The 12,936-nt window shown below is 56.7% G+C and overlaps 1 protein-coding gene across 1 annotated transcript in view; it reads right to left on the reverse strand.

Annotated features, from left to right (window-relative positions):
- LOC140402871 (NT-3 growth factor receptor-like) overlaps positions 1 to 12,936 on the reverse strand; it is a 247,128-nt gene that overhangs the window by 999 nt on the left and 233,193 nt on the right. Inside the window, exon 13 of the mRNA XM_072490496.1 lies at positions 7,007 to 7,151. Within this exon, the coding sequence (XP_072346597.1) occupies positions 7,007 to 7,151 (145 nt within the window). The remainder of the gene's footprint in view (positions 1 to 7,006; positions 7,152 to 12,936) is intronic.

Here is a 12,936-nt window from a genome sequence, read left to right on the forward strand (position 1 = left end):
ACGGGGTTAGATACAGAGTAAAGCTCCCTCTACACTGTCCCCATCAAACACTCCCAGGACAGGTACAGCACGGGGTTAGATACAGAGTAAAGCTCCCTCGACACTGTCCCCATCAAACACTCCCAGGACAGGTACAGCACGGGGTTAGATACAGAGTAAAGCTCCCTCTACACTGTCCCCATCAAACACTCCCAGGACAGGTACAGCACGGGGTTAGATACAGAGTAAAGCTCCCTCGACACTGTCCCCATCAAACACTCCCAGGACAGGTACAGCACTGGGTTAGATACAGAGTAAAGCTCCCTCTACACTGTCCCCATCAAACACTCCCAGGACAGGTACAGCACGGGGTTAGATACGGAGTAAAGCTCCCTCTACACTGTCCCCATCAAACACTCCCAGGACAGGGACAGCACGGGGTTAGATACAGAGTAAAGCTCCCTCGACACTGTCCCCATTAAATACTCCCAGGACAGGTACAGCACGGGGTTAGATACAGAGTAAAGCTCCCTCTACACTGTCCCCATCAAACACTCCCAGGACAGGTACAGCACGGGGTTAGATACAGAGTAAAGCTCCCTCGACACTGTCCCCATCAAAGACTCTCAGGACATGTACAGCACGGGCTTAGATACAGAGTAAAGCTCCCTCTACACTGTCCCCATCAAACACTCCCAGGACAGGTACAGCACGGGGTTAGATACAGAGTAAAGCTTCCTCTACACTGTCCCCATCAAACACTCCCAGGACAGGTACAGCACGGGGTTAGATACAGAGTAAAGCTCCCTCTGCACGACTCCATCAAACACTTCCAGGACAGGTACAGCACGGGGTTAGATACAGAGTAAAGCTCCCTCTACACTGCCCCCATCAAACACTCCCAGGACAGGGACAGCACGGGGTTAGATACAGAGTAAAGCTTCCTCTACACTGTCGCCATCAAACACTCCCAGGACAGGTACAGCACGGGGTTAGATAGAGAGTAAAGCTTCTTCTACACTGTCCCCATCAAACGCTCCCAGGACAGGTACAGCACGGGGTTGGATACAGAGTAAAGCTCCCTCTACACTGTCCCCATCAAACACTCCCAGGACAGGTACAGCACGGGGTTAGATACAGAGTAAAGCTTCCTCGACCCTGTCCCCATCAAACACTCCCAGGACAGGTACAGCACGGGGTTGGATACAGAGTAAAGCTCCCTCTACACTGTCCCCATCAAACACTCCCAGGACAGGTACAGCACGGGGTTAGATACAGAGTAAAGCTTCCTCTACCCTGTCCCCATCAAACACTCCAAGGACAGGGACAGCACGGGGTTAGATACAGAGTAAAGCTCTATACACTGTCTCTATCAAACACTTCCAGGACAGGTACAGCACGGTGTTAGATACAGAGTAAAGCTCCCTCTACACTGTCCCCATCAAACACTCCCAGGACAGGTACAGCATGGAGTTAGGTACAGAGTAAAGCTCCCTCTACACTGTCCCCATCAAACACTCCCAGGACAGGTACAGCACGGGGTTAGATACAGAGTGATGCTCCCTCTACACTGCCCCCATCAAACACTCCCAGGACAGGTACAGCACGGTGTTAGATACAGAGTAAATCTCCTTCTACACTGTCCCCATCAAACACTCCCAGGACAGGTACAGCACGGGGTTAGATACAGAGTAAAGCTCCCTCTACACTGTCCTCATCAAACACTCCCAGGGCAGGTACAGCACGGGGTTAGATACAGAGTAACGCTCCCTCTACACTCTCCCCATCAAACACTCTCAGGACATGTACAGCACGGGCTTAGATACAGAGTAAAGCTCCCTCTACACTGTCCCCATCAAACACTCCCAGGACAGGTACAGCACGGGGTTAGATACAGAGTAAAGCTTCCTCTACACTGTCCCCATCAAACACTCCCAGGACAGGTACAGCACGGGGTTAGATACAGAGTAAAGCTCCCTCTGCACGTCTCCATCAAACACTCCCAGGACAGGTACAGCACGGGGTTAGATACAGAGTAAAGCTCCCTCTACACTGCCCCCATCAAACACTCCCGGGACAGGTACAGCACGGGGTTAGATACAGAGTAAAGCTTCCTCTACACTGTCCCCATCAAACACTCCCAGGACAGGTACAGCACGGGGTTAGATACAGAGTAAAGCTTCCTCTACCCTGTCCCCATCAAACACTCCAAGGACAGGGACAGCACGGGGTTAGATACAGAGTAAAGCTCTATACACTGTCTCTATCAAACACTTCCAGGACAGGTACAGCACGGTGTTAGATACAGAGTAAAGCTCCCTCTACACTGTCCCCATCAAACACTCCCAGGACAGGTACAGCATGGAGTTAGGTACAGAGTAAAGCTCCCTCTACACTGTCCCCATCAAACACTCCCAGGACAGGTACAGCACGGGGTTAGATACAGAGTTAAGCTCCCTCTACACTGCCCCCATCAAACACTCCCAGGACAGGTACAGCACGGTGTTAGATACAGAGTAAATCTCCTTCTACACTGTCCCCATCAAACACTCCCAGGACAGGTACAGCACGGGGTTAGATACAGAGTAAAGCTCCCTCTACACTGTCCTCATCAAACACTCCCAGGGCAGGTACAGCACGGGGTTAGATACAGAGTAACGCTCCCTCTACACTCTCCCCATCAAACACTCCCAGGACAGGTACAGCACGGAGTTAGATACAGAGTAAAGCTCCCTCTACACTGTCCCGATCAAACACTCCCAGGACAGGTACAGCACGGGGTTAGATACAGAGTAAAGCTCCCTCTACACTGTCCCCATCAAACACTCCCAGGACAGGTACAGCACGGGGTTAGATACAGAGTAAAGCTCCCTCTACACTGTCCCCATCAAACTCTCCCAGGACAGGGACAGCACGGGGTTAGATACAGAGTAAAGCTCCCTCTACACTGTCCCCATCAAACACTCCCAGGACAGGTACAGCACGGGGTTAGATACAGAGTAAAGCTCCCTCTACACTGCCCCCATCAAACACTCCCAGGACAGGTACAGCACGGGGTTGGATACAGAGTAAAGCTCCCTCTACACTGTCCCCATCAAACACTCCCAGGACAGGTACAGCACGGGGTTAGATACAGAGTAAAGCTTCCTCTACACTGTCCCCATCAAACACTCCCAGGACAGGTACAGCACGGGGTTAGATACAGAGTAAAGCTCCCTCTACACTGTCCCCATCAAACACTCCCAGGACAGGTACAGCACGGGGTTAGATACAGAGTAAAGCTCCCTCTACACTGTCCCCATCAAACTCTCCCAGGACAGGGACAGCACGGGGTTAGATACAGAGTAAAGCTCCCTCTACACTGTCCCCATCAAACACTCCCAGGACAGGTACAGTACGGGGTTAGATACAGAGTAAAGCTCCCTCTACACTGCCCCCATCAAACACTCCCAGGACAGGTACAGCACGGGGTTAGATACAGAGTAAAGCTCCCTCTACACTGTCCCCATCAAACACTCCCAGGACAGATACAGCACGGAGATAGATACAGAGTAAAGCTCCCTCTACACTGTCCCCATCAAACACTCCCAGGACAGGTACAGCACGGGGTTAGATACAGAGTAAAGCTCCCTCTACACTGTCCCCATCAAACACTCCCAGGACAGGTACAGCACGGGGTTGGATACAGAGTAAAGCTCCCTCTACACTGTCCCCATCAAACACTCCCAGGACAGGCACAGCACGGGGTTAGGTGCAGAGTAAAGCTCCCTCTACACTGTCCCCATCAAACACTCCCAGGACAGGTACAGCACGGGGTTAGATACAGAGTAAAGCTCCCTCTACACTGTCCCCATCAAACACTCCCAGGACAGGTACAGCACGGGGTTAGATACAGAGTAAAGCTTCCTCTACCCTGTCCCCATCAAACACTCCAAGGACAGGGACAGCACGGGGTTAGATACAGAGTAAAGCTCTATACACTGTCTCTATCAAACACTTCCAGGACAGGTACAGCACGGTGTTAGATACAGAGTAAAGCTCCCTCTACACTGTCCCCATCAAACACTCCCAGGACAGGTACAGCATGGAGTTAGGTACAGAGTAAAGCTCCCTCTACACTGTCCCCATCAAACACTCCCAGGACAGGTACAGCACGGGGTTAGATACAGAGTTAAGCTCCCTCTACACTGCCCCCATCAAACACTCCCAGGACAGGTACAGCACGGTGTTAGATACAGAGTAAATCTCCTTCTACACTGTCCCCATCAAACACTCCCAGGACAGGTACAGCACGGGGTTAGATACAGAGTAAAGCTCCCTCTACACTGTCCTCATCAAACACTCCCAGGGCAGGTACAGCACGGGGTTAGATACAGAGTAACGCTCCCTCTACACTCTCCCCATCAAACACTCTCAGGACATGTACAGCACGGGCTTAGATACAGAGTAAAGCTCCCTCTACACTGTCCCCATCAAACACTCCCAGGACAGGTACAGCACGGGGTTAGATACAGAGTAAAGCTTCCTCTACACTGTCCCCATCAAACACTCCCAGGACAGGTACAGCACGGGGTTAGATACAGAGTAAAGCTCCCTCTGCACTCTCCCCATCAAACACTCCCAGGACAGGTACAGCACGGGGTTAGATACAGAGTAAAGCTTCCTCTACACTGTCGCCATCAAACGCTCCCAGGACAGGTACAGCACGGGGTTGGATACAGAGTAAAGCTCCCTCTACACTGTCCCCATCAAACACTCCCAGGACAGGTACAGCACGGGGTTAGATACAGAGTAAAGCTTCCTCTACCCTGTCCCCATCAAACACTCCCAGGACAGGTACAGCACGGGGTTGGATACAGAGTAAAGCTCCCTCTACACTGTCCCCATCAAACACTCCCAGGACAGGTACAGCACGGGGTTAGATACAGAGTAAAGCTTCCTCTACACTGTCCCCATCAAACACTCCCAGGACAGGTACAGCACGGGGTTAGATACAGAGTAAAGCTTCCTCTACCCTGTCCCCATCAAACACTCCCAGGACAGGGACAGCACGGGGTTAGATACAGAGTAAAGCTTCCTCTACCCTGTCCCCATCAAACACTCCCAGGACAGGTACAGCACGGGGTTGGATACAGAGTAAAGCTCCCTCTACACTGTCCCCATCAAACACTCCCAGGACAGGTACAGCACGGGGTTAGATACAGAGTAAAGCTTCCTCTACACTGTCCCCATCAAACACTCCCAGGACAGGTACAGCACGGGGTTAGATACAGAGTAAAGCTTCCTCTACCCTGTCCCCATCAAACACTCCCAGGACAGGGACAGCACGGGGTTAGATACAGAGTAAAGCTCCCTCTACACTGTCCCCATCAAACACTCCCAGGACAGGTACAGCACGGGGTTAGATACAGAGTAAAGCTCCCTCTACACTGTCCCCATCAAACACTCCCAGGACAGGTACAGCACGGGGTTCGATACAGGGTAAAGCTTCCTCTACCCTGTCCCCATCAAACACTCCAAGGACAGGGACAGCACGGGGTTAGATACAGAGTAAAGCTCCCTCTACACTGTCCCCATCAAACACTCCCAGGACAGGTACAGCACGGTGTTAGATACAGAGTAAAGCTCCCTCTACACTGTCCCCATCAAACACTCCCAGGACAAGTACAGCATGGAGTTAGGTACAGAGTAAAGCTCCCTCTACACTGTCCCCATCAAACACTCCCAGGACAGGTACAGCACGGGGTTAGATACAGAGTAAAGCTCCCTCGACACTGTCCCATCAAACACTCTCAGGACAGGTACAGCACCGGGGTTAGATACAGAGTAAAACTCCCTCTACACTGTCCCCATCAAACACTCCCAGGACAGGTACAGCACGGGGTTAGATACAGAGTAAAGCTCCCTCGACACTGTCCCATCAAACACCCCCAGGACAGGTGCAGCACGGGGTTAGATACAGAGTAAAGCTCCCTCTACACTGTCCCCATCAAACACTCCAGGACAGGTACAGCACGGGGTTAGATACAGAGTAAAGCTCCCTCTACACTGTCCCCATCAAACACTCCCAGGACAGGTACAGCACGGGGTTAGATACAGAGTAAAGCTCCCTCTACACTGTCCCCATCAAACTCTCCCAGGACAGGGACAGCACGGGGTTAGATACAGAGTAAAGCTCCCTCTACACTGTCCCCATCAAACACTCCCAGGACAGGGACAGCACGGGGTTAGATACAGAGTAAAGCTCCCTCTACACTGCCCCCATCAAACACTCCGAGGACAGGTACAGCACGGGGTTAGATACAGAGTAAAGCTCCCTCTACACTGTCCCCATCAAACACTCCCAGGACAGATACAGCACGGGGATAGATACAGAGTAAAGCTCCCTCTACACTGTCCCCATCAAACACTCCCAGGACAGGTACAGCACGGGGTTAGATACAGAGTAAAGCTCCCTCTACACTGTCCCCATCAAACACTCCCAGGACAGGTACAGCACGGGGTTGGATACAGAGTAAAGCTCCCTCTACACTGTCCCCATCAAACACTCGCAGGACAGGCACAGCACGGGGTTAGGTGCAGAGTGAAGCTCCTGATGTATTGGGTGTTCTGGATCACACACAGGTCACCAACACTTGAAGTAGTGCAACACTATTTTATTAAAAGGTTAACTATTTAAACATACTCAGACTGTGCGTGAATACGATACCAGCTTTAACTAAAGACCTTTGCCTTGTCCTCACCAGTCGATGCACTCAGCACATGGTGAATGACTGTGTTGCAGGCTGTGAGCTCTGTCCTCCTAGCTAGCTGCTACTCGTATGAGCGGGAACTCTGACGCCCCCTGTCTTTATAGTGCGTGTGCTCTCACTGGTGATTGGCTGCGGTGTTGTGTGTGTTGATTGGTCCCACTGTGTGTCCATCAGTGTGTGTCTGCACCATGATATACTGGTGTATATTATAACAAGGGGGTGGGGGGGCAGGGAGCGGGCAGGGAGCGGGCGGGGGGGGGGCACTGGGCACTTACTGAGCACCTTCTTGCAGGTGAAGGCGAGGAAATAGTTGCAGGGTACATCGCTCCAGTGGCCTCCATTCTGCCAGACCATCACGACGCAGTTCTCCCCGGGCGCGAAGAAGCTATCCGGCTGTCCGCTCTGCCAGTTCTCGTACAGCTGGCGTCCCGCGTGGTCAAGTGGCAGACAGGAGAAAAGAGAGACTGTTAGCGAGGGTGCACGGGTCAGTCAAAAACATCTTCTCAAACTCGACCGAAACCCCTTTCACAATTTGCTCATTCCGGCCCAGTCCCCCACACACCCTGAACAAATGCTCCAGATCTGTAAACCTCCATTGTAAAGGTGGCAATCCGACAGGCACACTGTGGGAGGGTCAGTACTGAGGGAGCGTCGCACTATCAGAGGGTCAGTACTGAGGGAGTGCCGCACTGTGGGAGGGTCAGTACTGAGGGAGCGTCGCACTATCAGAGGGTCAGTACTGAGGGAGAGCCGCACTATCAGAGGGTCAGTACTGAGGGAGTGCCGCACTGTGGGGGGGGGGTCAGTACTGAGGGAGCGCCGCACTGTCAGAGGGTCAGTACTGAGGGAGAGCCGCACTGTCAGTGGGTCAGTACTGAGGGAGTGCCGCACTGTGGGAGGGTCAGTACTGAGGGAGCGTCGCACTATCAGAGGGTCAGTACTGAGGGAGTGCCGCACTGTCAGAGGGTCAGTACTGACGGAGTGCCGCACTGTCAGAGGGTCAGTACTGAGGGAGTGCCGCACTGTGGGGGGGGGGGTCAGTACTGAGGGAGCGCCGCACTGTCAGAGGGTCAGTACTGAGGGAGTGCCGCACTGTCAGAGGGTCAGTACTGAGGGAGTGCCGCACTGTGCGAGGGTCAGTGCTGAGGGAGTGCCGCACTGTCAGAGGGTCAGTACTGAGGGAGTGCCGCACTGTCAGAGGGTCAGTACTGAGGGAGTGCCGCACTGTGGGAGGGTCAGTACTGAGGGAGCGTCGCACTGTCAGAGGGTCAGTACTGAGGGAGTGCCGCACTGTCAGAGGGTCAGTACTGACGGAGTGCCGCACTGTCAGAGGGTCAGTACTGAGGGAGTGCCGCACTGTGGGAGGGTCAGTACTGAGGGAGCGCCGCACTGTCAGAGGGTCAGTACTGAGGGAGTGCCGCACTGTGGGAGGGTCAGTACTGAGGGAGTGCCGCACTGTCAGAGGGTCAGTACTGAGGGAGTGCCGCACTGTCAGAGGGTCAGTACTGAGGGAGTGCCGCACTGTGGGAGGGTCAGTACTGAGGGAGCGCCGCACTGTGGGAGGGTCAGTACTGAGGGAGTGCCGCACTGTCAGAGGGTCAGTACTGAGGGAGTGCCGCACTGTCAGAGGGTCAGTACTGAGGGAGCGCCGCAATGTGGGAGGGTCAGTGCTGAGGGAGTGCCGCACTGTCAGAGGGTCAGTACTGAGGGAGTGCTGCACTGTCAGAGGGTCAGTACTGAGGGAGCGCCGCACTGTCAGAGGGTCAGTACTGAGGGAGTGCAGCACTGTCGGAGGGTCAGTACTGAGGGAGTGCCGCACTGTCAGAGGGACAGTACTGAGGGAGCGCCGCACTGTCAGAGGGTCAGTACTGAGGGAGCGCCGCACTGTCAGAGGGTCAGTACTGAGGGAGCGCCGCACTGTGGGAGGGTCAGTACTGAGGGAGCGCCGCACTGTGGGAGGGTCAGTACTGAGGGAACGCCGCACTGTGAGAGGGTCAGTGCTGAGGGAGCACCGCACTGTCAGAGGGTCAGTACTGAGGGAGCGCCGCACTGTGGGAGGGTCAGTACTGAGGGAGCGCCGCACTGTGGGAGGGTCAGTACTGAGGGAGCGCCGCACTGTGGGAGGGTCAGTACTAAGGGAGCGCCGCACTGTGGGAGGGTCAGTACTGAAGGAGCGCCGCACTGTGGGAGGGTCAGTACTGAGGGAGCGCCGCACTGTGGGAGGGTCAGTACTGAGGGAGTGCCGCACTGTGGGAGGGTCAGTACTGAGGGAGCGCCGCACTGTCAGAGGGTCAGTACTGAGGGAGCACCGCACTGTCAGAGGGTCAGTACTGAGGGATCGCCGCACTGTCAGAGGGTCAGTACTGAGGGAGCGCTGCACTGTGGGAGGGTCAGCACTGAGGGAGTGCCGCACTGTGGGAGGGTCAGTACTGAGAGAGCGCCGCACTGTGAGAGGGTCAGTACTGAGGGAGCACCACACTGACAGATGGTCAGTACTGAGGGAGTGCCGCACTGTGGGAGGGTCAGTATTGAGGGAGCGCCGCACTGTCAGAGGGTCAGTACTGAGGGAGCGCCGCACTGTCAAAGGGTCAGTACTGAGGGAGTGCCGCACTGTCAGAGGGTCAGTACTGAGGGAGCACCGCACTGTGGGAGGGTCAGTACTGAGGGAGTGCCGCACTGTCAGAGGGTCAGTACTGAGGGAGTGCCGCACTGTGGGAGGGTCAGTACTGAGGGAGTGCCGCACTGTGGGAGGGTCAGGACTGAGGGAGTGCCGCACTGTGGGAGGGTCAGTACTGAGGGAGCGCCGCACTGTCAGATGGTCAGTACTGAGGGAGCGCTGCACTGAATGAGGGTCAGTACTGAGGGAGCGCCGCACTGTCAGATGGTCAGTACTGAGGGAGCGCCGCACTGTCAGGGGGTCAGTACTGAGGGAACGCCGCACTGTGGGAGGGTCAGTACTGAGGGAGCGCCGCACTGTGGGAGGGTCAGTGCTGAGGGAGCACCGCACTGTCGGAAGGTCAGTGCTGAGGGGGTGCCGCACTGTCGGAGGATCAGTACTGAGGGAGTGCCGCACTGAGGGAGGGTCACTGCTGAGGGGGTGCCACACTCTGGGAGGGTCAGTACTGAGGGAGTGCCGCACTGTCAGAAGGTCAGTACTGAGGGAGCGCCGCACTGTCGGAGGGTCAGTACTGAGGGAGCGCCGCACTGTCAGAGGGTCAGTACTGAGGGAGTGCCGCACTGTCAGAGGGTCAGTACTGAGGGAGTGCCGCACTGTCAGAGGGTCAGTACTGAGGGAGTGCCGCACTGTCAGAGGGTCAGTGCTGAGGGAGCGCCGCACTGTCAGAGGGTCAGTACTGAGGGAGCGCCGAACTGTCAGAGGGTCAGTACTGAGGGAGTGCCGCACTGTCAGAGGGTCAGTACTGAGGGAGCGCCGCACTGTCAGAGGGTCAGTACTGAGGGAGCGCCGCACTGTGGGAGGGTCAGTACTGAGGGAGCGCCGCACTGTGGGAGGGTCAGTACTGAGGGAACGCCGCACTGTGAGAGGGTCAGTGCTGAGGGAGCACCGCACTGTCAGAGGGTCAGTACTGAGGGAGCGCCGCACTGTGGGAGGGTCAGTACTGAGGGAGCGCCGCACTGTGGGAGGGTCAGTGCTGAGGGAGCGCCGCACTGTGGGAGGGTCAGTACTAAGGGAGCGCCGCACTGTGGGAGGGTCAGTACTGAAAGAGCGCCGCACTGTGGGAGGGTCAGTACTGAGGGAGCGCCGCACTGTGGGAGGGTCAGTACTGAGGGAGTGCCGCACTGTGGGAGGGTCAGTACTGAGGGAGCGCCGCACTGTCAGAGGGTCAGTACTGAGGGAGCACCGCACTGTCAGAGGGTCAGTACTGAGGGAGCGCCGCACTGTCAGAGGGTCAGTACTGAGGGAGCGCTGCACTGTGGGAGGGTCAGCACTGAGGGAGTGCCGCACTGTGGGAGGGTCAGTACTGAGGGAGCACCGCACTGTGAGAGGGTCAGTACTGAGGGAGCACCACACTGACAGATGGTCAGTACTGAGGGAGTGCCGCACTGTGGGAGGGTCAGTATTGAGGGAGCGCCGCACTGTCAGAGGGTCAGTACTGAGGGAGCGCCGCACTGTCAAAGGGTCAGTACTGAGGGAGTGCCGCACTGTCAGAGGGTCAGTACTGAGGGAGCACCGCACTGTGGGAGGGTCAGTACTGAGGGAGTGCCGCACTGTCAGAGGGTCAGTACTGAGGGAGTGCCGCACTGTGGGAGGGTCAGTACTGAGGGAGTGCCGCACTGTGGGAGGGTCAGGACTGAGGGAGTGCCGCACTGTGGGAGGGTCAGTACTGAGGGAGCGCCGCACTGTCAGATGGTCAGTACTGAGGGAGCGCTGCACTGAATGAGGGTCAGTACTGAGGGAGCGCCGCACTGTCAGATGGTCAGTACTGAGGGAGCGCCGCACTGTCAGAGGGTCAGTACTGAGGGAACGCCGCACTGTGGGAGGGTCAGTACTGAGGTAGCGCCGCACTGTGGGAGGGTCAGTACTGAGGGAGCGCCGCACTGTGGGAGGGTCAGTGCTGAGGGAGCACCGCACTGTCGGAAGGTCAGTGCTGAGGGGGTGCCTCACTGTGGGAGGGTCAGTACTGAGGGAGTGCCGCACTGTCAGAGGGTCAGTACTGAGGGAGTGCCGCACTGTCGGAGGATCAGTACTGAGGGAGTGCCGCACTGGGGGAGGGTCACTGCTGAGGGGGTGCCACACTCTAGGAGGGTCAGTACTGAGGGAGTGCCGCACTGTCAGAAGGTCAGTACTGAGGGAGCGCCGCAATGTCGGAGGGTAAGAACGGAGGGTGTGCCGCACTGTCAGAGGGTCAGTACTGAGGGAGTGCCGCACTGTCAGAGGGTCAGTACTGAGGGAGCGCCGCACTGTCAGAGGGTCAGTACTGAGGGAGCGCCGCACTGTCAGAGGGTCTGTACTGAGGGAGCGCCGCACTGTGGGAGGGTCAGTACTGAGGGAGTGCCGCACTGTCAGATGGTCAGTACTGAGGGAGTGCTGCACTGTCAGAGGGTCAGTACTGAGGGAGCACCGCACTGACAGATGGTCAGTACTGAGGGAGTGCCGCACTGTGGGAGGGTCAGTATTGAGGGAGCGCCGCACTGTCAGAGGGTCAGTACTGAGGGAGCGCCGCACTGTCAAAGGGTCAGTACTGAGGGAGTGCCGCACTGTCAGAGGGTCAGTACTGAGGGAGCACCGCACTGTCAGAGGGTCAGTACTGAGGGAGTGCCGCACTGTGGGAGGGTCAGTACTGAGGGAACGCCGCACTGTGGGAGGGTCAGTACTGAGGGAGCGCCGCACTGTGGGAGGGTCAGTGCTGAGGGAGCACCGCACTGTCGGAAGGTCAGTGCTGAGGGGGTGCCTCACTGTGGGAGGGTCAGTACTGAGGGAGTGCCGCACTGTCAGAGGGTCAGTACTGAGGGAGTGCCGCACTGTCGGAGGATCAGTACTGAGGGAGTGCCGCACTGAGGGAGGGTCACTGCTGAGGGGGTGCCACACTCTGGGAGGGTCAGTACTGAGGGAGTGCCGCACTGTCAGAAGGTCAGTACTGAGGGAGCGCCGCACTGTGGGAGGGTCAGTACCGAGGGAGCGCCGCACTGTCAGAGGGTCAGTACCGAGGGAGCGCCGCACTGTCAGAGGGTCAGTACAGAGGGAGTGCCGCACTGTCAGAGGGTCAGTACTGAGGGAGCGCCGCACTGTGGGAGGGTCAGTACTGAGGGAGCGCCGCACTGTCAGAGTGTCAGTACTGAGGGAGCGCCGCACTGTCAGAGGGTCAGTACCGAGGGAGCGCCGCACTGTCAGAGGGTCAGTTCTGAGGGAGTGCCGCACTGTCAGAGGGTCAGTACTGAGGGAGCGCCGCACTGTGGGAGGGTCAGTACTGAGGGAGCGTCGCACTGTGGGAGGGTCAGTACCGAGGGAGCGCCGCACTGTCAGAGGGTCAGTACTGAGGGAGTGCCCCACTGTCGGAGGGTCAGAATGGAGGGAGTGCCGCAATGTCAGAGGGTCAGTACTGAGGGAGCGCCGCACTGTCAGAGGGTCAGTACTGAGGGAGTGCCACACTGTCAGAGGGTCAGTACTGAGGGAGCGCCGCACTGTCAGAGGGTCAGTACTGAGGGAGCGCTGCACTGTCAGAGGGTCAGTACTGAGGGAGTGCCA

This window comes from Scyliorhinus torazame, chromosome 26, assembly GCF_047496885.1.
Source record: "Scyliorhinus torazame isolate Kashiwa2021f chromosome 26, sScyTor2.1, whole genome shotgun sequence".
Taxonomy (NCBI): Eukaryota; Metazoa; Chordata; class Chondrichthyes; order Carcharhiniformes; family Scyliorhinidae; genus Scyliorhinus; species Scyliorhinus torazame.